The 25607-nt window shown below is 41.6% G+C and overlaps 1 protein-coding gene across 3 annotated transcripts in view; it reads right to left on the reverse strand.

Moving 5' to 3' along the window:
• The window catches only part of FYCO1 (FYVE and coiled-coil domain autophagy adaptor 1), an 80217-nt gene extending 55632 nt beyond the window's left edge, over positions 1-24585 (reverse strand). The window contains exons 1-8 of one of the 3 annotated variants that reach the window (XM_054991171.1): positions 24536-24585; positions 16239-16422; positions 14931-15037; positions 14246-14371; positions 10531-10637; positions 8694-8837; positions 7093-7186; positions 2827-5421 (exon numbers count right to left, since the gene is read on the reverse strand). In XM_054991171.1, coding sequence (XP_054847146.1) covers positions 2827-5421; positions 7093-7186; positions 8694-8837; positions 10531-10637; positions 14246-14371; positions 14931-15037; positions 16239-16293 — 3228 coding nt within the window. In that variant the 5' untranslated portion in view covers positions 16294-16422; positions 24536-24585. Of the gene's footprint in view, positions 1-2826; positions 5422-7092; positions 7187-8693; positions 8838-10530; positions 10638-14245; positions 14372-14930; positions 15038-16238; positions 16423-18103; positions 18146-24535 lie in introns of those variants that run through there. The other 2 variants (XM_054991172.1, XM_054991170.1) reach the window with 2 other exon arrangements.
• Between the last annotated feature and the right edge of the window lie 1022 nt (positions 24586-25607).

Below are 25607 nucleotides of genomic sequence, written 5' to 3' on the forward strand. Positions count from 1 at the left end.
TTGAAAAACATCAGCTTTGTTTTACTGAGCAATGACTTTATGATCAGCAATAATGTTGTGTATTTAATTTACATTTTATGCCATTCTAATCAGCATTTCCACATGGAAATCGTCAGGCACAATAACGTATGACAGATCTGTGAAGATATTTAATAAAAATGAACTAGGTAAGAAAGTATGGATATTGTGAACTGGCAGAATGATAAGTAAGTAAATGGCAAGGATCATATATACTGCCGTAGTGAGAATACAGCATCTCTGATAGATCCGGCTGAAGTTCCATCCAGGCCAGCATTCTCATTCCAGGACTGTCCAGCTGGTTTTGTAGCTACATGGGTATGTGGGGGGGGCACAGCCCCCTAAAATATGCCCTGCCCCCTCTCTGAATTGCCAGCATAGAAAGGAAACGTTCCTACTCTTTTCCCTTATGGACATAAAGGAAGTTGTTCATTTTTTTCCACTAGATTGTTGGCAAAGAACAAGGGAGAAGCAGCAGCAAGACATCTATGAAGCTCCTTTGCCAAGTTAGTTAAGCTCTTCCTGACTGGCCTTAATTTTCTTATGCCCCTTTCCATAACTTTGCTCCTTCCCTTCTTTCTTTTTTTTGCTTTCTCTTCTCTCATATCTTAGCAGCAGTAAGTGAGAGCACTTGGCAGAAAATCTGAGACCTATACTATTCTGAGGTTGCCCTCCTCTGTTTGCTGTGAAGAAACTGCTGCAGGATTAAGTTTGTGGATCAAAAGGGAAGCAGGAGGAGAAAACCCAAATGCCCTGGTATCTGTTTTTAAGGATTCCTTGCAAGTCATCCTGCCTGTCTGACGGAATGCATGCTCTGAGAATGTGCAGAATGCCCTTCACTCATCCAAAATACCCTCTGTCAAGCCACTGTACACTCCCTCAACATCTAGGATTAGGGCAAAGGACTAAAAGAAAGGCATCACTGATCCAAGCTGGGTTCAGTATCAGGACCTAAAAAGAACCACTGCACTGTACAGAACCAAATAATTGAGTATAATATACAGGCAGAGTCATAGCCCCTATCCTCTCTCACTACATAAAGAGGATGGGGGTGTAAATGAAGTAAGTCTGATTAATAAGAGCTGTAGACAACCTACTTCCAATGCCAAGATTGTAAATGGGTAGAAAGGGAGGGAGAGGGAGAGAGAGTGCTTCCTGCTATGAGGGGATGACTTTCTAGGTTGGAGGGAATGACCTGAAGACAAAGAGAATGTCTGGCATCTCCCATTTTGGTCATCCAACTGCATCATCCTAAGCAGAATTACACCTTTCTAAGTTCCCTGAAATGGAACATTTACACTTCTACATTAACATTTCTCCTGAAACTAGTTAGAGGTTTCTCAGTTACCTACCACATAGCTAGATGAAACATTGTGTACTGACAATATTGTGGTTGTGATTTCATGCTTATGAAGTGTGAAGAAGTTTTTTAGATAAAGAAGATTGCAGTCAACAGATATAACTTCTCTGTTTCGAATGGAGTATTGTAAATGGACACACACAAATCAAGGCAGTTGGGCACTTTAGTTCTCAAAACATAATTCAATTCAAATCAATACAGTAAGTCACTTGATGCATATTGGATTATTTAGACTTTGCTGTTTCAAGCTGATTTGCGATGGAAAGGTCCCATCTCTTATGCTGCCCTACCATAACATTTTTGGCTACGGTCTGGCAGACAGATGCCCAGAAAAGCTCACTAGTAGGCCATAATGGAGTAAAAGTTTGTTGTCTTTATCTCCAGCATCTGTAACCAACTAGGAAACACACATGCTAGAGCTGTGGTACCCACATGTGCCACATTGTGGATTACTGATCCAATTCTTTTCAAAGTCCAATGATCTTGACTCTCACATGAATTATGTGCTGCATGAAGAAGCACTTCCTTTTGCCTAAATGCATGTCCAATCAATTTCACTGGATGGTCCCCAGTTCTAATATTATGAGATTTTTTTTCCTACTTATTTTCTATTCCACATTCACCTTAATGCACCCAATAGAGATGGGCATGAACCAAAATACAAACCAAAGTCTGGCACAAACCGGGCCGGTTTGTGGTTTGCGAACTGGCAGTTTGTCAGAGCCATTTCTGACAAACCGTCATGAACTTTAGGCTGGTTCGTTTGGTTTGTTTTTTGGTTCATCACTGCAGACAGCCTGGCACTGATCTACCAGTTTCCTAGGTAATGGGGGGATGGGCTTTCTGCAGACCTTCAGCATTTTCATAAACCAAATGAACCGGTTCGCGAACCAGGGTAAGTGTGAAAGTTCATGGTTCATGAAACGCAACGAATCACAAACCACATCTCTAGTGCCCAACATTGATTCCTTGCTAGCCTGTACAGCTGGTGGAGACTAGTTGGAAGCGGGGCTACTCTTCTCTTGGTAAGAGAACAGGTGAACTACTTTTTCCTGGAATGTTTGCCACCCTTTCAACTAAGCACTACTATATGCTATAAGGTAACTACTGGATTGGCCAAATAAGCTTGAGAGAACCTGAAACCTGGATGTGCCTTCACTTTTCCCTGAGTATCTATGGAGTATCTATGAATGTTACTAATGTTTGATTTTTAGAAACATGATGTTTATCCTACCCTTGTGCTTTGTTAACCACGGTGCCATCCTCCAGTGCAAGGTGCCTCTTGCAATGGAGGAAGTATCCTTATGTCAGATGAGCAGAAGGGCAGGATACAAGCAATTGCACTTAAAATAATATGCAGAATCATTCTGCAGCACATTGGAACACTCACAAAGATGAAGATACCCACTGAAACCATTGTTCTATTGAGAAATGATCAGATTGTTTACCTTAAATTTTGTCTGGTAATTTATAATTTCTGTACTCAGTTGGAATTTCACTGCAGAAAGCTCCTCTTGCTTGGTCTCTTGCAAACTCTGGGCCTGTCGCTCTGCTAACTCCAGTTGAGTTTGCAGGTTAGGCAGGGCAGCTGCATGCCTCTTCCAATCCTCAAGTTTCTCTTGGAGTTCTTGGTTCTCCTGGCAGAGCCTCGAGAGGTCATGCTGCAGGGCCTCTTGTTCTTGGGTTGCTGATGCTTCAGCAGCCTTCAGCTTTTCTGTGATATAAGACAGCTTTTCTTCTGCTTCTGACTTTTCAGATGTTAGCGTGCAGATCTGAATGCCGAGCTCAGCGGTGTCGGTGTTGGTCCTGTGGAGAAGTTCTTTGATTTCCATGTTTTCCACATTCACCGCTTCCCAACACTGCTTTGCCTTGGACAGTTCCTCAGTGAGGCACAGCAAGTTCTTCTCCAGATCAGCCTTTTGAAGGGCGTCCTTGTCCCGCTCATCTTTCAGCGTTTCCATTCGATTTTGGCACTCGAGCAGCTCCTGCACATGAGTTCTGTTAAGCATTTCGTTTTGCTCTTTCAGTTGCTGGGCCAGGGCTTTTTGCTCATTCAGAAGAGTTTCTCCAACATCCAGTTTGCCTTGCAGCGTCTCCTTCTCCGCCATTACTTGCTGAAGCCTAGCATGGAGGTCCGTACGTTCAGTCTGAAGCCTCAAAACTTCTTCCTGGTTAATATGTAGCTGCTCCTCAGAAAGAGCCAGCCTCAGTGCTAAGTCTTTGCCTTCTTTCTCCTTACAGGTTGCCCCTTCCAGCTTGGCTTTTTCTACAACGCTAGGATCAATCACCGGTGCCTGAGGGAGAAAAGTTTTTTCCCTACCTGTCTTTTCTGCCTCAAGGGCTTCTGCTTTTCTTCTGTATCTCTCTGCTTCTTCTTGAAGCTGCTTTAGCTGGCTCTCCAAGCCTTGCAAAGCATTATCCTTCTCCTTCATCTGGAGCCGCAGAGAGTCCTTATATTGTTTTAAGGAAGCCAAGCCCTTTTCCATTTTCAGGCCTTGCTCTTTGGTATTTTGCTGCTCTGCTTGCAGCACACCCAAGGTCTTCTTGATAGTTTCTTCTCTCCGTATCAGTTCTTGGTAATCGGATTGCATATTGTGTAACTTTTCTTCCAGAACTTGATTTTGCTTGGTGGCATTCTGCAGGTTTTCAGCCAGTTGCCTATTCCGTTCTCGGAGTTTCTTTTCCTTTTCATCTACGGACACCACAGCATCATATATCTCACCTCGGAGTTCTTTCTCAGAAGCTGTCAGCTTGGCAAACTCAGCCTCTAAAGAGGATTTCGAGGTGTCCAACTCCTTTTGCCTGTCTTCTAACTTCTGATTGGTTAGTTTCAGCCTCTCGTTTTCCTCACAGACATCTGTCCATGAGGAATTTTTCTGCCTCGCATTGTGCTTCATGCTTTCTATTGTTTTGCTGAGAAGGTCTCTTTCAGAAACAAGTTCTTTGTTTTGCTCTTCTAAGCTTGCCACGTGTTCACTTAATCTTGATAAGCGGTTTTCCAGCAACTCAAGTTGTTCCGTCAGATTCTTTGCTTCCTGTTCCATTGTTGTTCTTCTATAGCTGAACTCCTCCTCAAGCCTCTCTCGCTCTTTCCTTTCCTCTTCAAGATTTTTTTCCAAGGACCTTACACAATCCAATGACTCTTTCAACTGGATTTGAAGGTGGGCCGCCTCTGTGCCTTTTGCAGCCAACTCCTTCTCAAGAGCAGCTTTGTCTGTTGCCATTGTTTCCAACAGGCCTTGCAGTTTTCCAGATCCTTCCTCAGAGTTGGCAGAGAGGCTCTTCAGTTTATACTCAAGCTCCGTTTGCACCTGCTCTTTTAGAGACAACTGCTCCTCCATGACCTTAAGCTGGGAAAGATGTTCACTGTGCAACTTCTGAGCATCAGCTCTCTCCTGTTCTGCTCTGTGAAGTTTACCAAGTAACTCCTCAATCTTCAGCAGGGACTCATTTTGATGGGCCGCATGCTGTCCTCTTTCATCCACAAACGCACTGGTTTGGGAAACAAGCTCTTCATTCTTCTGCTCTGCCAACTTCAGCTTGGCTGTAAGCTCACTGATGGAGGCTTCCTTTGTGCCTACCAAAGTCCTGACCGTCTCCAGCTGTTCATTCACGAGAAGCAACTTGGAGTCAGAGTCCTTTTTACTGGACGCCAGTTCCCCGAGTCTTGTGGAGTATTCCTGCTGCTTTTCCTGGGAATTCCGTTCTAAGGTCTGCAAACACTTTTGCAGGTCCTGAACAGTGTCCTGAGTGCAGTGAGAGATCTCGCACTGCTTCTCAAGCTCTCTGAGCATTTTCATTAGCCTGGAGTTCTCCGTGCTGAGATTGCTGCTCTTCTCTCTCGCGGCCTGTGCTTGCCCTTTCTCAAGACTGACGGCTGCCTGGAGCTCGTGGTTTTCCTTTTCTAGGTGCTGGATCCGATCCCGAAGCTCCTTCTGCTGCAGTTCCACTTGATCAAGCTCTGCACGCATCTCATCAAGGCCCTCGAGGGGTTCTGGGTTTAAAAAGTTATTCCCATTAGGACTGGAAGGCATATCTTGGTTCTAAAAGGAATAAGAGAAAAAAATGAAGGACTTGAGTTCTGAGAATAACAGAATCTCTTTTAGAGCTATATTTTCAACCATTCGAAGACCAGTTTAAAATGTTCTGTTTAACAGCTTGGGGAATATCCACAGCATTCAAGTGAAGAGAGTACGAGGCTCCTAGGACTCTTATTTACACAGTGTCACATCAACATACAACTAAATGGGGAATGTGCAATGAGTTCAGATACTTGGGAAACTCAGATAACCAATCAAAAAGAAAGCATGAATGTAAATCCCCTTTTTATTTCCTCCCACCGTAATTTCCCTTTTGTAAAAAGTTCAACAGTGATGGATTGTGCAATGCTATACCTCACAGACTAACTAAGATTTATGGCAATAATTGCACAAAGTGTTGGAAACATGGCTGGGCCATTAGGCACTTTGCCCATTGCTGGTGGTTGTGTAAGAAATCCAAAAAATCTTGGGAAATGATAATATAGTGTATCTTTACAATACCAAATAAACCTGTCTACTTGACTTACCCTGATGGGAGCTGTTCCTAGACAGCAAGAAATATTGCTGTTCCGTACCTGAGTAGCTACAAGATTGGTTTTTGCAAAAAATATCAGAAAGCACCACATACTCCAACTTGCAGAGAATAGCTTGTCAAAACTGAGACTAATAGGTAAAGAATAAGATTATTACTTAAATCCAGGTAAAGGAGGAACACCAAACATCTAGTATAAAACTAAGAATGGTTCGGGGAATTTTGGAACACTAAAGAATCCAATCTTTTCTCTTTGATGTAAGAAAGTCTATTTCCTACATGTTATAAAACTGCAGCGATGTTAATAAATTCTATTTTATATCACTCCGTGTTTGTATGTGTGTATGTATATGAAAAAAATAAATTGAAACAATGCAAGTAGAGAGCCATGAGGAAATGACAGGAAACAAGATGAAAATTTGACAGAATAGAGAAAAGGATAACTGAATATTATGTATACACAATGATACTGAAGAATAAGGACTTATCAGTACAATTCTGAGTAGATTTACATCCTTCTAAATCCATTTAAAGTCAATGGGCTTTCAGGGGCATAACTCTACAAGCTAGGACAGCATTGTAACATTACCATCCTAAGAATTCTTTCCTGGAAGTAAGTCCCATCGAATAGACTTGATTAGGATCCTGAGTAGACAAGCTTAGGATTGTTTTCTTAAACTATTATTATAGTTTGCTAATCATCTTCTTTGAATGGGTTCATTGCTAAATACATAGGCGTGTTACTGAAAAATATTATGCTATTCCTAAGGGTAAGGACAGAGAACTAATGATGCTGTTGTAAAGAAGAGTTCTTTATTAGTACTTAGAAAAGAGTGCCATAAAACCACTCAAGGCATCTCACAAGAAGGCTAAACACGCCAATGCAGCATCACAACAAAACAAAAAAGCAGCTAAAAGTCGATAAAAATCTAACCACGAAACCCAAGACGTTAAGAAGCAGCCGATAAAAATACTGCTGTGAAACCTTAGACATTCAAAAAGAACCACAGACATAAGCTATATGTGCTTAAAAATGAAAAAAAAAACCCTAACCAAAGTGGGCATAATCAGGGAGCACACGCACTCATTCGTTGTGCATGCAATCTTCGGTTGCACATGCCCTCGTTTGTTAATACAAGTACCTGCAAGTAGCTGCTCACCAGACTGCTCATGCTTGAACTGCGGCTTGGAGGTTTCCACAGATAAGCTGATGAGCCATATGAAGACAAAGTCCTCCTGAAAACAGAAGAGGAAAAAAGGGGGGGAGGGGGAAATGAGCACATATTTGCGACAGTCTCCTCTCACTGACAATCCATTTGGCTGTCATTTAAGAATGAGGGCCAAGCTACAAGTGACGAATGACACTTGAACAGCAAGTGGATTGAGTGGAGGGCAAGTGAACAGGGAGAAATACACTTGCTGTTCAAGTGTCATTCGTCACTTGTAGCTTGGCCCTCAGATTCAACACAAATAATTCCAGAGAAGCCGGGTTACTTCAGTCTATGCCAGTTTTTTCAGGGTTACTGAGGCTGATGCAGGGATCAGTGTGGGCCATGTGGTCAACATGGGTGATTCCCCACTTCAGCTGAGAAGGAAGGAAATCTAAGCGCCTTTCTTATGGACACTGCAGCACCAAACTAGGATTGTGGAATCTGCTGCGTGATATGGCCTTATAAAATGATACTGTGGAAGACACCACTTGCTGAGCTGCCGAGAGTTCTAGCTTAGTTTTTTTCCTTTTACTTAAAAAATAAACATTCCTTCCAACATTCCATCATAACTTTTAAGGCCAACTGAGATCACTTTTTTAAGAACAAGGGCATAAAGAGAAAGTCTCACAGGGGCTACCTCTAGAATTATGCCAAAACCTAGATCTGAGGATTCTCATAAAACTTAAGTACCCTATTGGACCCAAACAGCGTTCCACCCAGATGAGTGTCCAGTTTCATACAATGGCCAACTATCTGCCCTGGAGGGCCAACAAATAGGACACAGAGGTCAAGGAGTACCCCTGATGTTGCCTTCTGGCACAAGGTTTACTCGTACTGGATATTATGTTCCCTTCTTGTCGTGATGGCCAATAGTGGCCATTTATGGACCTATCTGCTTTTAAAGCCATTCATGCTTGTGGCCATCACTGTCCACTGGCAGTAAGTTCTACAATTTAATTACTCCCTGACTGAAGAAGTGCTTCCTTTCATCTGAGTCTATTGCCCATCCACTTCATTGGGTGGTAGTATTACAGGAAAGAAAGAAAAGGTTCTCTCTATCTGCTTTCTTCATCCCATGTATATTTTTATACAACAATGTTGTCCCCCCACCTCAGTCATCTTCTTTCTTAATTAAAAAGTCCCAGACTCTTCAGTGCTCCAAAGTTGTATGTTGGCCCTCCAGAGCAACTGGTTGGCCACTGAGTGAAAGTGGATGATGGACTAGATGGATGATGGTTCTGATCCAGCAGGGCTCTTCTTAGGTTCTTATATTATATTCAACCCCTTAATCTTCTTGGTTGTCCTGCTCTCTGCTTTTCCCAGATCGGTAATACCATTTTGAGATTTGGCAACCAGCACGGTACACAGTGCTCCAAATAAGGCCAGATCATAGATCTGCTAATGCCAGCTTGTTACAAATTTAAAAGTTTTCACATAGTTTTAAAAACAGCATGCTTGATTTTAAAACACAGATTATAAAAACATATCTGATTTAAGCAAGGAACGATTCAGACTTAACTGGATCATATTACCTGGCAAACGTGGGCCATGCTGTGTCCAAGTCGTAGCCTCTAGATGCCAAGTCAAACTGAACTTCAGTTAATTCATAGAGCTGCCCAACAATATCAGAACTCAGTTTAGAGTTCAGGAAGGGACTTCTTGCATAGTACCAGTCACTAAAAACAGAAGAATGGAGATAACAATTAATAAGCCAAAGCAAATAATGGCTTAGCTCCAGCTGAAAATTACAAATAACTTTCCTCTCCTCAACGGCCCATGTATGCTTTTCCAGGAATCAGGAGGGGGGAACAAATGAAAATCACCAACAGCAGAAATGTTAGGCAGGCTCCAACCCTGTACCTATAAAACTCACCACATTTTTAAAAATAACACATATGGGTTCAGTCTAATTGCAGTCTTCCCACCACTGCTAAAGCAGACATCTTTTAAAAGGTACCTACAGTGAATAAAACCAATTTCTCCAAAGAGTACACAAACAACAACAGTTAGTAGCAACTGATCTCCACCAAAAACATTGGAATATGACTTAGAATTTACTAACTTTTGTGTGAATGATGCCCACTACCTTTTCTATCATGTTTTGTGTGAATTGGAAAGGGAGCTTTCAGCTGCAGAAGTTATAATTATTTTAAGTGGAAAAAATTGTAAAATGAAAGAGGGGAAGAAAAGAACAGCACTAAACTATAGATACAGCATGCAAGACCTGTGCAGCAACATCACAATTACATTATAGGAACAGCCAGAGTGGTGTAGTGGTTAAAGAGACAGACTAAGTTCTGGGAAAGCCAGGTTTGAATCCTTCCTCTGCTATTCATCCTTGCTGAGTGACTTTGGGCCAGTCATATACTCTCATCCTAACCTACCTTACAAGGTTGTTGCAAGAATAAAGTGGAGGACAGGAGAATGATGTAAGTCACTTTGAGTCCCCATCAAGAAGAAAGGTAGGATATAAATGAAGTAAATAAATAAATGGGAGGATCATAGTTTTCTGACTGAAATTCTCTAGTAAATGTGGCAGCCCCTCAATAGAAGCACGACAACAATTGCATATTTTATTGCACATCTGCATTTTTCATGTTTTCCATTGACTTTATGTTGAGCCTTTTCCTGCTTCCATCAGCTGATGCCATCAGCAATCCTAGCTACTATGAAATTATCAAAATTGCCTGACAGTGTAATCCTGTGCAGAATTACTCCAATTTAATCCCACTGAAATCAATGGGACTGCAGTGTAAGTCATTGTCCAAGTAAAAAAGGATGTTGGTTGTTGTGGATTTTCTGGGCTGTATAGCCGTGATCTTGGCATTGTAGTTCCTGATGTTTTGCCAGCAGCTGTGACTGGCATCTTCAGAGGTGTAGCACCAAAAGACAGAGATCTCTCAGTGTCACAGTGTGGAGAAGATGTTGGCAGGTAATTTATATCTACTCAGGAAGGTGGGTTTGGGCTGAGTCATCCTGTAAGAGTTTCCCAGGGTGTGGAATGCTAATGGAGGGAGGCATTCCACACTCTGGGAAACTCCTACAGGATGACTCAGCCCAAACCCACTTTCCTGAGTAGATATAAATTACCTGCCAACATCTTCTCCACATTGTGACACTGAGAGATCTCTGTCTTTTGGTGCTACGCCTCTGAAGATGCCAGTCACAGCTGCTGGCAAAACGTCAGGAACTACAATGCCAAGATCACGGCTATACAGCCCAGAAAATCTACAACAACCAGCGTTCTCCAGCCGTGAAAGCCTTCGACAATATATAAAAAGGATGTGTTTACTTTTATTTACAGTGCACAGACCACAGCATTTGGTGGTACCATCACAATGCCCAATAAAATAACAACAACATTTTTACCTTGTTACTTTGGTATTCATTAAACATTGCTGCAAAGTGTCTGCAAGTCTTTGGTGCATTAAGGAGTAACGTATAAATGCCCTTCCCTTACCAAGGGATGTTCTTAGCTGTGGGAGGAAAAAAGGAAACCATCGTAATGTACTTCTATAAGTTGTACATGGGCTAGAACAATACCTAATGCTCTGTAATTATCCCAGCCAGTCACTATTTAGCCCTAGAAGTCAGCAGCCAACAGGTTATGTCTTTTCTGATTTTATACAGAAATAGATTATGCTCAGATGAGAGTTGCTATATTGTCAATGTTCAAACACACACCAGTCTTCCTGGTGGGAGACCTGGGGAAGATGAGGAGCAAGGTTAACATAGAAGGTTGGATCCAAAGGTTCCTTTCCATTCTACCAGTAGAAGGCTCCTGAAGCTATTAGCAGTACAGAACCTTTAGATCCAATCTATAGTTTATATGGTGCGTGCATCATATGGACTTTGAGATCAAGATGTCAGTAGATCAGAAAAACAGAAATGAAACCTGAAAGTGCAACGGTAGTGGAAGAAGAAAGGCATGATACAAAGGCTTGGCCAACTACTTACTGAGAAATCTGGGTACAAGGAGCCTAAAGTAAAAGTGATGTGGAACACAGGAAGGAAACCCAGAAAGATGATGAAAGTGCTTTTAGAAATGTTGAGAAGCTTCCATCGAGTCTGGGACACTCTCACAGAGAATAATTAAAATTTCTTTATATATATATATATATATATATATATAAAATTCTTTATATATGTATTTATTTACAAAATATATACCCTGTCTTTCTGCCCTCCTTAGGGCCACCAAGGCCCAGCAGTAAAGTAATTGTACTGATTAAGTAGATAATGAAGGAAAGGAAAATCTAATAACTCTTGAACTGGTGTTAAAGTTTGCCCCAGATATAATCTTCCACAACAACAGATTTTCATCTCTGGATGTCTTTGAATTTAAGTGAAGCTGTATTTTAACACTTCAGACTTCAGAATGGTCCATAGAAGAACAGTGCTCAAAATAAAAGGTAGGGGAAAATGTGGGTTGTCATGATTAGAGGCCAAATTGTGAACTTGTCCCTGCCTTGGCTGGGACAACTTCATGCAAACTTTTTTGGCATTTTTAAGGAACTATTCCCTATGGACCTTAAAGCATACTGTAGCCTGCTTCTCCTTCCCCTTTATCCTTAGCTTTGCTTGCACCTGAGCCAAGGATAACAATGAACACTTTTGGAGAAACTGATCTTTTGTTTTTGAAGTGTGGAAAAGGCTTAAGCCATTTTGTCTTGATTTTCAGGAAGTTCACTAGGGCTCAGCTAAGGTTTTTTTCAAAAAAGTCCCTAGCACAGAATGACATAAACTGAGTTAAAATGGAATTTGCAGTGTTTATTCATTACGCTGAACATATGAGGAACAAAGAAAGGCAAACAGCGTTCTACCTATTTTTTTATAACTGGCAATACACCAACACTGGGGAGTATCCTACCTTAGGCTGGAGGAACTTCCTCTAGGCTAAAGAACCTTTCTCCAGCTTCAGTGGCTCTTCCTCCAATCGGAGAACCACTTAAGTTGGATGAAGGCTTCTTAGGCTTCAAGCTTTACTTAGGGAAGCAGTAGGATACAGGCCACTAAGTGCCAGCTCACGCATTACTTTCTGTACATCAGAGAAGGCACAAGCAAGCCGCGGGAAACAAACACATGGATAAATGAACTATGTGGACAATAAGTTCACAAATATGGTAATGAATATGGCTGTTGACAGCACTGTGCTTGGCCCATATTCCCACCAATGGAATCATAGGAAAAGCTGGTCATTTGCAGGTTCACATTACATTTCTCTGCATAAGTATATCAATTAATGCACTGTCTGCCCACGTAAGGAAAAAATGTGCTAGCCTGCACGCTGCCTGAAAATAAATGAGACACAGGGGAAAGTTAAGAACAGTAGGCTGGATATTGCAGTAAATTTCCACTAACAACTGGGAGAAGGGAGATGGTCTTAGCCAACCCCACCAGCTGCAGACCTCCAATTCTCTACTTGTGTGTTCCCGCGAGGAGGTTCCCTGTCCGCAAACAGCAGCCTTTCAGGGGTTGTTTTTAGTTGTAGCAGGAAGGAGAAGGTAAGGAAATTCTGTTCTGTTGACAGAAATGTAGAGATTTACCATGACATTGACTTACTGGCTCAATCCAAAGCGCCACAGAGAGAGTCGTACGGAACAGACCTTTTCTCACACCCCCTTTCCATGACAGCCTGCACTCCCCAAAATATATTGGAACAGAGCAAGGTGCGATATGGGGGTCAACAGAGGGGAGAAGGGCGTTAGAGGAAATCTCGCACAAGCAACGTAAGTGGCAGTAGCCTGAAGATGCCGACTGAACATTCTTGTACCGAAAGAGCAAAGCATTGATCATGATGCTTTCATCTTGCAGTCCTAAACTAATATAAACAAATCGCTGTTGTATTTTGTTCTGTAAACATCCTAGTTGTCGACTACGTTGTATTTTACTTGTTCTGTGTAATCCACCTGGGGTCTCAGTGAGAAAGGTGGAGAGCCAGTTTGGTGTAGTGGTTAAGAGCGTGGGACTCTTATCTGGAGAGCCGGGTTTGATTCCCCACTCCTCCACTTGAAGCCAGCTGGGTGACCTTGGGTCAGTCACAGTTCTTCTAGAGCTCTCTCAGCCCCACACACCTCACAGGGTGATTCTTGTTGTGGGGATAATAATCAGGGCTCATTTCAAGGGGGAACGCGCAGGAACACAGTTCCAGCAGTTCCCCAAAGAGGTCACATGTCAGGTGGCCCCGCTCACCTGACTCTCTGCCATTTTGGGCCAGTTTCAGCCTGGATTGGGGCTGAAATGGCCCGGATCGGGCCTCTGACGTGTGGTGGATCACTCTCCCACTCAGCAGCGGCCCGATCCTGACCATTTTGGGCCCCTTTATGCCATTTTGAACCCAATTTCGGCCCTGAATGGCCAGGATTGGGTCCAAAACAGCCAGGATAGGTGATGTCAGGGAATGTGGCATATGCAAATCAGTTATGCCAATGACACACTTTCAGCGATGTCAAGGGGCATGGCATATACTAATGAGTTATGCTAATGAGTTATGCTGATGAGTTATGCTAATGAGTTCCTCCAGCTCTTTTCTACAAAATGACCCCTGATGATAATATACTTTGTAAACCACTCTGAGTGGGCATTAAGTTGTCCTGAAGGGCGGTATATAAATTGAATGTTGTTGTTGTTGCTGTTATTATAAATAGATAAATAAATATGACAAAACTTCTATAAGCATTAACACACACATGTGTCTTTTCTCTTCACAAAAGCAGCTGTTCCAGTAACAATGTACCTCTAAAAGAACAAAAAAGTTATTATATATATGTTATATTTGATGTTAAGAAAATTAAAAAATTAAATTTAAAAACAAACAAACAAAAGCTGCTGTTCCAAATGCTTGGATTAATAGAACAAACCAGTGCTTCTGTAAGCCCTTTACATCCTTGGAGTACTAAACTAGAAGTTCTGAGACCTCCCCTGCAAAATGAGAGGCTTCCGGAATCGTGAAAGGGGTTCACGTCGAGAAGTCTGGCTAGCACCACCGTTATGTACTTGAATTTTGCACCATTTTCAGTCCCACTATTATCTGGGGTGTCCAAATGATATACTATGTAAAGGCCAATGGATCTTTTTCACTTACTTCTGAAATAGACTTGACAAAGCGTATTCCGTCATTTGCTCCTTTTATCTTTGCCAGGCAGTCACAGAAATAATCCCAGTAGTCTTTCCTGTTTCCCAGTAATGTGGTCTTTTCCTTCTGGTCGTACTTTGGAACAGAAAAAGGAAAAGAATCAGTTATTCACAAAATGTAAATTTTCTCTCTGCATAAACAATAAGAGGTAAAAGAGGTGATGAGATTTCTGACAAAACTGGAAGCGACTATTTACATGTGTGGTTTTTTTGGAGTGAACCACTGCAAATTATTTCCTAAAATAGATTCCAATGATCCTTAGCTATTACCAAGGCTTAAGAAACAAACAGTGCAATCCTTAAAAGTTACTCCAGTCTACGCCCATTGAAATAAATGGGCTTAGACTGGAGTAACTCTGTTTAGGAGTGCACTGAAAGTTTACTCGTAAATGCCAGTATGGTGTAGTGGTTAGGGTTGCACTAAGATTTAGGAGAGCCAGGTTTGATCCCCTGCTCTGCCATGGAAGCTTTCTGGGTGAGCTTCAGCCAATTATACACTCTCAGCCTAACCTACCTCACAGGGTTGTTCTGGGGATAAAATGGAGGAGAGGAATTATGTAAGCCACCTTAGGTCCCCACTGGGGAGAAAGGCAGGGTATACATAAAGTGAACAAATAAATGTGAACATTGCTTACCTGCAAAAGATACTCGAGCTTGTAGGAAAATTTGTGCAAGCTGATACAGTCATCTGTGATTGGTTCTCCCGCTTCTGAAAATTCTTTACCCAGTTCTGTCACAGCATCTTTGCATAAGAATACAAAGCACAATGCATGAGTGCTAAGAGGAACAATATAAATTACTGAACTGATTGTAAACCTGAGGACAAGATCCTTCTTTTTTATTTGTTTTTACAGAACAATTCTACAGCATCTACATATATCTCCTTAGGCCAAGGATGCATTTTGGATCCCACAAGAGTGGAATTAGTGTAGGATAAGGTACTGAATGTAGAACACAACTTTGTAAGACTCTTGTCTGTCTGTCTGTCCGTCTCTGTCTTTCTCCCCGCACCTCAAGAACAAGTTTCTAGCCCTTATGGTTGCAAAGATATGCTTGCAAGTATATGGGCAGTGCCTGCCAGAATCATAAAGGCCAGGCGAAGCTCAGTAAATTTTCCAGTAACTGGGGATGAGGCTTCAGTGCTCTGCTCATCCCCACAAGTAGCAAAACCAGAATAAATCATGCAAAAAAGTAAAACTTGCAGAATAACTTATCCAAAGTAGAAGTCTACATCAGTAGACGTAATTTACAAAAGCTGAAAGAGAATTCAGCTTCTTGTAGAATTGTATTTTATTTTTGTTTTAGCACGGGATAATAACAGCCCTGCTGTAGACACTCCTGAAACAAAACATAACGGGGGATACAAAAGTCTTGGCATAATGCACAAAGAAGGACCATATACAATGCTTCACACTGGAGAATGGATTTCTGGCTACAGATTTCACTGTGCTCCTTGAAGCTGATTGCTTGTGTGAACAACAGGTAGCTCAAGTGCTATGTAAATTAATTCTCAGTCTCCAGTAGCAAGCAGAGAAACAGATGAATATGATGAAGATACGTATCTGTCTATAAAGCTCATGCAAAAACTTCTAGAACTTTACAGGACCTCCTTTTCTGGAAAAGATCCCTTTTTTACTGGGGTGAATCCAATCTAAAATACACTGAGAAACTGCAATATACCATCAAATTATTCATCCATCTAGTCCAGGAATGCCTGGAGAAAAAAGCGAATCTGTGTAATGAACCACTGTGACAATACCCACTTTTCAGCAACTCAGTAGGTACTGACAGTTGGCGAATTGAACCATTTAAAGTAGCTTCCTGTCGGTAGAAATAACATATAAATAAACCTTGGTTGGTTTATCTCAGTTTCACTGTTAAACCAAGAAGAACACATCAGTACCACAGAGAACACGTAAATCAACATGCCAACAACATTTTACCCTGCAAATCTCGAATAATCCTCTGCAGCTGACTTTCTCCACTACTTGCAGCCATAACTGGACACAAAGGTGTTGTGGGGACTGCAGTGTTCAATTTTTCAACCAGCTATGTAGAGAAGGCAGAACGTATGTTCCTGGTGAGCATTTGGTCAGTGGAAACGATGTCTTTGCAGCATCTGTGAGTCTAAAGAAAAGAAAACATTTATATTTATAAATTCTGCTGCAAGTAGATGGCGCTGTGAGGTTTTGGAGTTTTAAATCCTATGTAGTAAGGTCTAGTTTTTAGTAAGCCAGCTTCTTCATTGCTTTGAGTTCCACCAAAATATACTAACTCTGTATGCCATTTAGAGTAGCGAAGGATACCTATAAGCAGACACATTGCATCCTCACCCTGGGATATGGTCAGGTCATATTGTCTGGATGATGAAAGAGTGGTCAGGTGATTGTCCATCTGTAAAGTATGTTTCACTTTTCAAAACATATTGTAATCTGCCTACCCTTTGTCATGTTTGTCACCCTAGTAAATATAATACATAACTGACAAGGATGTTTACCAGTCAGAAGAGCTGCATACAGATTGTGTCAACAGTGAATTGCATTGTTAGGTTTGTGTTTCTAAACCGGTACATCAGACATATTAAGATCTCCCTAACGCACAATTTAATTATTGCAGTGGAGAAGTCCACATAAGGGAATTGAAACAGAGTAAAAAGAAACATTTTGGTACTTAGAAAATTACTTTGCAGCAATTTACTACTATTTTTATTTTACATAGGGCTGCAAGCTTGTTTAAGAAATAGATTAATCAACTGAAGCTTTACTTGATTAACTGGAGGCCAATTTTAATCAGTCCAGTTGAGATTTAAGAGTACTCTGTTTTAGGAGGCTGGAGAGGTATTAAGATTCTTCCTTGTGTTGTTTCTCTGATATAATCATCCACTCCCCTAGTTGCTTGCTATTAGCCTTAGTAGCGGGGGGAAAGAAAGTGATGATGTAGAGAGTCTATTTTTAAGGTTCAATAGTTAAAACAAAAATGACATGTACGGATGAAGGGAAATATAAACCCTGCCCTGTCCTATGTCAACCATTCAAAGGAATCTTACTTAATTTGCAAATTAACTGATTAATAAATATTTCCACACTATAAATGTGTCTATTTCTCCCAGTGGGGAGAACAGCAGAGTATAAATGACGTAAATAAATAGATAAGGAAATAATGTGTGGTTAAGCTAACTTAAAGTGAGGAACAGGTGGACAGTTGCCCACAGTCGTTCAGCAATGGGCTCCCACAAAAGAAAAATGGCCAGAATAAGAATCTAAAGTAGTTTAGGCTGCAGTCCTACGCCACTTACTATGAAATAAGTCTCATTGAACTTAGTGGGACTTACTTCTAAGTATACGTGATTAGAGCTGCACCATCAGATACACTTGTGCACAAAGGGTTGCCAACCTCCAGGTGGCGGCTGGAGATCTCCTGGAATTACAATTGATCTCCAGGTCACATCTATCAATTCCCCTGGAGAAAATGGCTGCTTTGGAAAGTGCACACTATGGCATTATGCCTTGCTGTAGTCCCTTCTCTCTCCAAACGCCACTCTCTCCAGGCTCCACCCCCCCCCCCAAATCTCCAGCAATTTCCCAACCTGGAGCTGGCAACCCTAAGTGCACAGCAGATATAACAGCAGCCCACACATGCTGGATCATTGTTGGCAGATTGCTTATAGGTGAAGCAGTGCTCTGAAGGGCATTTGCTTCTAGTCTGTTCAAGATCCATCTATCCTCCCAAGCAGATAAACAGCAAAAAGGTTAGGGTTAAAACACGTTTCTACAAAATGGTGCCAATACAGTATCAAAATAATTCTTACTTCGTTATTGTCAGCAAAATTATTTTCTTCTTTCACTTCCCACTTGATTCATCTCATGTCCCACCTCAACAAACTATACCACAGTTAAAGTTCACAGAGAAACTATTCATGGCGAGTTTTTTTACAATCCAAATTAAGAGCATGACCTTCCCCTCTACTATGTCACACGGACAGGAATGGATCGCACATAAGCCTGACTGTGCTGGCATAAAGCAACCAGCCAGTACATGCATTGCAGTCATGCCAAAGCAAGACATTTACACCACGTAGCTATGCCAGCCCAGCTGTGCGGCAAAGCCAAAAATGGGCAGAGTGCCACAATGGAGAGGAGGGGGGGGGGAGAGAAGTTGCAGGCTCCAAGGGTGTCAATCAGGGTTGCCATTTTTTAAAATTTTCAATACTTTTATGTTACCTTTCCTCCCACAGGTGGCAAATAGTCCAAAACATTAAAACAAGCTTTTAAAATGCATAGTATAAAAGCAGTAAAAACTACAATTAAACAAAGCACATACACAGTTAAAAGCATACACAAGAAAGAAGGTCAATGAGGGACCCGACAGGGTCAATCTGACGGAAGGTTAGTCTTTTAGTTATTATCAGACCAGCACCCCTATATCACACACACAGTTGTACTGTATCTCTCAATTGCTATGTGGATTAGGGAATATATGGTTAATTTTACTGCTGGCTGATCTTGTTGTATCCTTGATTTGTCTTTCTTGGAGTAATTGTTTTTATTGAATGCCAATACAAGGTATTTGCCAAGACAAGGTATTTGAATGCCAATACAAGGCCCTTTCTCAGGTTGCTGCCCATTTAGTCTCAGATGATGAGGGCATCCAAAAAGGAGCCATTGAAGATGACTGCAGTGATTAGGTGGGTGGTGTAGGTGGTCTTTAAGGTAAGAGATCGATGTCAGGATTGTGCCTTATCACTGATCGATGTCCCCCATGCCCTATTTCCTTGGCAATTTCATTGAAAATTATTGCCACCTGAATACCAAGAACAATATTGGAAGGCTTTGACTTGTATGGAACACATCAGCTGCGGTTGGATTTGGGGCTAAGGAGAGGGAATGGCAGCATCAGTCACAGGCAGAATTAGCATTCCTGTTTCCTAATGCAGCTCTCGCACCCTTCATAATACCACATCAGGGAGGATGCTTAATTTGATTTTATGTGCGTAGTTCTTTTTCTAGTGTCTATTTTGCCATCTTTCTGCTCTGGGAACTTTCTTTGTTCAGTTTAGCCCATCTAGGCACTGTCTTCATCTTCTAATTTATCTGGAGCTCTCTTAGAGGCCTCAAGACATCCCTGCCCACGTGATTCATACAGGGCACGTGGTAAGTTGAACACATGAAGCTGCCTTGTACCAAGTCCGACCAGTGGTCTACCAAGGCCAACATTGTCTACTGTAACTGGCAGCTGCTTTCCAAGGCCTCAGGCAGAGGTCTTTCACATCACTCACCACTGGTTCCTTTTGTAAATTGGAGATACCAGGGAAACCATTTTTAAACTGGAGACCTGGGACAGACCTTCTGGATGCAAAGCAGATGGTCTATCGCTGAGCCACAGGTTTTTCTCTGTAGATGAATGGCAGGTAGAAAAAAAATGGCACCATCTGCCAGAAACAGGATTTCAACCTCTCTCCCTACAGTAGTACTCCAGAAAGGCAATGCCACAGGAGGCAGAGTTGACAAGCAGTCAAAGGGCCACTTTCCTTTCACTGAAACCCTCATTGGCCACAATACAGGGGAGGAAGAGGTTCCCAGCCATACAAGAATTCCATTCCTACATGATCTCGAGAGCTTCCCCTTCCCTTATAAAGCTGCAGGGGAGATTTTCCATGCCCAAACTGAAGAATGGTGGAGGTGCGTACAACTGTGGATTATTTTTTATTCTTGCCAGGTGGGACAGAGCCGTGGTAGAGCATCTGCTTGACATGCAGAAGGTCCTAGGTTCAATCCTCCGCATCTCCAGTTAACCATCTGGTAGTCAATGACGGGAAAGACCTATCTTTACCCGAGACCTTGGAGAGCCACTGCCAGGCTGAGTAGATGGAACTGACCTTGACTGACCAATAGTCTCATTCACTAAAAGGCAGAGTCATCTGTTGATATGTGAGTTTATTGTTCTGCAAAATTAGTTACAGTGTTATGGAGCTGCTGTTGACTAAGGACAGGCTATTGGCTAGCTTACAGCAACACAATCAGTGGTACTACAACCAGCATCTTAGCAGAGCTGGAGGATAAGGCTTTGAGCAAACAATTTGATTAACAAGTAACATATGTTGCTGTATATGTCTGATAACTGTTGGGCGAATTAAAGAATTTGTTTGCAGTATCATTTTTTATTCTTTACAGAAATCTTGACCCTGTTTTATGGATTAACCTGTGTTTCTAATGTGTATGATACAAATATGGAGAACTAGCCAATGTGATCCACTAGATAAAAAGCAGAACCAGGACCTGAACATCTGGTTTCATTTTTGCCCTAGACCCACTGTATTATTTTTTCTGTGCCTCTGTTCTCTCCTTAAAGGGTTTTACAAATGTATAAATCATAAGCTAACTCACAGTGATTACAATGCCAAATACAATTAAAGACAAACACTTTATAAAGTTTGAAAGTTTTGTATAATATTAAATAACAACAATGATCATTGATAGGTGATGGAAATATAGCATATGTACAACACACTGTTTCACTCACAAACCAAATGACATGGGCATTATTTCAAGGATGCAACAAGTCCAACTAAGGCCCTAAACAATCGCAGAAGAAACCTGCCCTTGGAAAATGTCATGATATTCCAACCACAAGATAGATTTTACCTGCTACTGAAACAAAATTTTAACTTATCAAGTAATCTTTGGTGTGCTATTTTATAGCATGTCACTAGGTGGTTCAACCTAATTCTGATCATTTTTCCAGAAAAAAAGTTATATTAAGCCTCGGCCACATTTCCTTCCTTATTGTACCTTAGAAATTGTTCAACAAAAGGAGATTTAACCTTTTCTACAGATCAAAATCTGACCCATTTGTACTAACACAGGTTTACCACAGACTTCAGTTATACCGTAAACTTTTTTTTAATGGGTTAGGATAAACAAAACAACCGCAACCTGTATAGCTTTCTTTGCTCCATTTGAACAACTTTTGTACAAAATTAATTCATAGGTTGATGCTGTCATTCTGCAGAGCATTTCTGCATTGCCCTCGTGGGGCTTCTCAAACTGCTTGTATGCAGAGAGACTACAGAAAGTCCCAAGAAGGCATTAGCACAAATGCTGCCCAGTTCATCTGGTGGACGGTATAGCAGTTATGATGTGTCAAATAGATGCTAAGATGTGTTGACATGTCCTGTGCAAGGGGAGTGCCAAATAGTGGCATTATTCTCTGTTCCACTTGCATTTGCAAGTAGAAAATAAATCTGAGGGGCTTCTATAGCTCTCAAATCCTAATGTAGCCTGTGCCCTGAGCAAATGCCTTATCTACTGTGAGCCTCACCCCAGACATTATGAGACAACTACGGTGGTATAATTAACTGTGTCAGACTAGGATCTGGGAGACCCAGGTTTGAATCTCCACTCTGCCATGGAAGCTTGCTTGGTGACCTTGGGCTAGTCACACAGCCTAAACTACCTCACAGAGTTGTTGTGAGCATATAATGTTTTAAACCACCTTGGTTCCCCACTGGGGAGAATAGTGGGGTGTAAATGAACTAAAAATTGTTCCTCAGCCCCTGTTCCATGTTCTGCTAAATTGGGGCTTAGGCTGTTATTTACCCATGCCACGGCTTTTCAAGAGCGGCCCAAAATAATGGAATTCTCTCCAACTTGAAGTCAAGATGGCACACTCCCTTTTGGGTATACCTTTTCTGTTTGATCTGACATGACCATTTTTGAGTTCTAGTGTTGTGCCATTGTTTTTTTTTTAATTTGCTATCTACTGTTTTGCTTTGCTGTTTTAACTGATCATCACAGTTTTAAATTAACTGCTGTTTCAAGCTGTTCCCTTATTATCATTGTGAATCACTTGGAGAACCATCTTAGTTGAAATGTGGTATAGAAATATTGTAAATAATAGCATAAAGACTACCTCAATAATATTAACATGGCTATTTTCGATTTTATTACTTTCCAGGGTAAGTTCCCACAGACTATTTATAAAGGCAGTATTCAGAATTTGGTTTCAGACAATAGCCTAATATTATTACCTTTTGGAGTAACTGCCATGTTACATGTCAATTGCTACATGTCAATTACTACAAATATTTATGCATAAGCCACAGGCCATCTTACCAATTACAGACTGTAAAACAGAAGCAACAAAGATTAAACACTAACATAATCAATCATACAAAACAATGTTATAAAAGGCTTTCCTAATGTCTGTCTAGATAGGGATTTTTTCATTTTACTGTTTTGACACTGCAGTGAAATAAACTTTTGTATTGTGACACTATAAGGTATTTGAGTGGAGTATGGTTCCTATATGTTTACCTGTATCTAGGACATAAAAATGCGCACCAATAAATAATGGGCTGTTTATATAACACCTTGAGCCTGGGACTCTTGATTTTTCATTTGTGACAGCAAAGTGAAGCTGAAAATCTGAAACTGAAGAGCAGTGATGGAGGTCTAAATAAAACAGTAGGCAGATCTGGGCCTCAGATGTTGCTCACACTGAGAGGAATCAACCGACTTGGGCAGCCTTTTCAATTTACAGTCAAATTCAACTACATATGTGGTAAGGGAGGTGTATTGCCAGGGATTTCTGATAAAAAGCAAAATAAAACAGGTGTCCATTCACACTTTGTAGACTGTCAAAATTTATTCCAAAATATGCTTTTCTACTCCCTTCATCATGCCTTTTGATACTGTGAGTTCTGACTCGCAAAAACTTACGTTCAGACAAATTTTGTTAGCTTTTAAGGTGCCAGTGGACTTCCGTTTTATTTTGCTGCTACCAATTAACACAGCTAGCCATCTGATAAAAAGCAGAATTCAAACTGCACAAAACAGGTCATAAAATCTGTTAAAATTTACTGTTTTTACACCTGTATGTCAGACATGAATCATAAGAACAAAATTGATGGGAGTGGCAGAGAAACATCCCTTCATATCATAATTTCACTCGATGCGAGGGGGGGGGGACTCAACCTACACTACGGCCTGCAGGAAACTAGGCCTGTGGGATTAGGAAGCTGATGACTAGTAGTTACATGTCAGCATTAAAACATCTGAGGCGGCAGAAGAACCGTTTTGGGTCCACCAACAGCTTACACAAGTCCTGTCCAACAAAAATGACTGTGAAAAGCAATTTTTATTTTTCTACAGTGAAGAGTTTTCATTGAACACGACATCCTGTTTTTTAAAAAAAACTTTGGCAGCAGCTGACGGGCCTGTCTCCCTGCATGAAGGGCAAACAATATAGAGTGGGATAGCTTAAGTAACAGTTGTTCAGGAGAAAAGAGGGCAGCAAGAGGATACGACGATGCTGGCACAGCAGAGCCAAGAAAGAGAGAGCCAGTGATTTTCCAAGGGACTTCGCAGCGATTCTACACATATTTACTTGTGAGAGACGTCTCCTTGACCACAGCAGGGCTTACTTTTGAGCTGTTGGCCAAAAAAAGAGAGAGAACGCAGCTGTTCCTGCAGCAGGATTTGGGTCCAGTGGCACCTTAGAGACGAACAAGATTTTCAGGGGATAAGCTTTTGAGAGTCCGAGCTCTCTTCTTCAAATACCAAAGGGCAGGAGTGAGGGAGAGGGTAGGGAATGACTTCACGGCAACTGAAAAGTCCCTCTAAGGAAGAGCTATTACAGCGCCCACTTTCACCAGCGAAAAGAAGGGGGCGCCTGTCCTATCCCGCCTCACTCCCTCCTGTCTTCCAACAACAGGTTGAATCGGCCCCTTCCCCCTAAAAAAACATCAGCTGTTTCCAAAGGCGCCGAGCGGCTCTCTATGGGCTGCCTGCTGCTGCCCTCATTACGCAACGCATCGGATCGTTTCCCACGGTGGTAAAGTTTAAAATATATATCACGACGACCCACTTTGGAAAGTTACAATCCCCTGAGCAGCCTCAAAGGGATCTCGGGCTTCTCTCCCCCCAACATTATGATAAACTCTCCAATTTTCTCAAGTGGGGTCATAAGGTCAGCCTGCTTGCGGGGCTGTTAAAAAAAAAACAGGAACAAAGACGTTTAAGGGTTCGCTGGAAAAAAGCAGCAACAAGTGCAGAAAGTTACTTTTCCTTTCCCCGGAACTCTTTTTATAGAGCGCAGCGCTTGCTGGGTCTGATCTGACTCCTAAGCAGCCACTTTCCCGAGTTGTTTTCGAAACCCTGGCACTTTCCGGGACGAGGAATTGGGGCCCGGCCGGGAGGGAGAAAAATCAACAATATCCCACAGAAAGAATAAAGTGCGTTACCTCAAACGTCAAGCAGCCATTACGTAGGAAGATACTCCAGAAGGTTTTCCTACAACTCCCATGATTCCCGGAGGCCTGTATCTCCCATGATTCATCCGGCCTACCGTCTTCTTTAACTCTGTAGAGGCAGTGGCCGCCCTTCCACTTGGCTGTACACAATAAAGATTACAGGATGAGAGTGCCTTTGCAGTCGTGAAAAAAGCGCAGTCGTGAATTCAGGAGTTTAAGGAAAAAATGAGTGCAGTAGCACCTTAAAAGACTCACATTTTGTTCTCCTGCTACAGACTAACACAAGTGCCCACCTGCAACTCTCTGCCGCTTAAACAACTCTTCTCATGCAACACCTGACCTGACTGCGAGACAGATATATTCACAGGGCAGTGGATACACCAAACTCGGAGGCACTGAAGTCAGAAGAAAAGGAGAAGGGCCGCTGGGCCAAGGTGCTTCCTCCTTCCTCGCTAGAGTTATAAAGGACTATTCATGAGTTTTTTTTAAAAGTAACTAACTGTACAATCCTAAACAAAACTACACTCCTATAAATTCACTAAATGGCCTTAGAAGGGTGTAATTCTACTTAGCACTGCACTGCAATTGTAAACTTTTGAAAACTGCCACAGTAAAATATTTTATTTAGGACCAACTGCATTGTTACACAACTTTTTGAGTTACTCTGATCTCTTCATCAAGTTGGATGTTCAGTAGAAAAAAGAGGGGCGGGGATGACAAAAGGAACATACACACTTTTAGCCTCTTTGAAATAACTAGCAGATATTGATGATTTAATGGGATTAGGTGGTGCTGGACCCAAAACATGATTTCAGGATGCTCTGGAGGTTACTAGGATGGAGATGTAAAAATGTTCATTCATTCTTGGTAAGTATATAAGGCAACAGTTAGTAAGACCCCTGCCCAGCACTAATCAGAACACACAGGGTCCCTTGTAAAGACAGCAGAAGGAAAACATGATTGGCCATATATTAACAAAGTCATGGATTAATTTTAGGTGATGAACTGGATAAGGAGGCAATTCAACCCGAATTAGATAGGATTATTCCGGGGTCTGGAAAGT

The sequence above is a fragment of the Eublepharis macularius genome, chromosome 11 (assembly GCF_028583425.1).
Source record: "Eublepharis macularius isolate TG4126 chromosome 11, MPM_Emac_v1.0, whole genome shotgun sequence".
NCBI classification, from domain to species: Eukaryota; Metazoa; Chordata; class Lepidosauria; order Squamata; family Eublepharidae; genus Eublepharis; species Eublepharis macularius.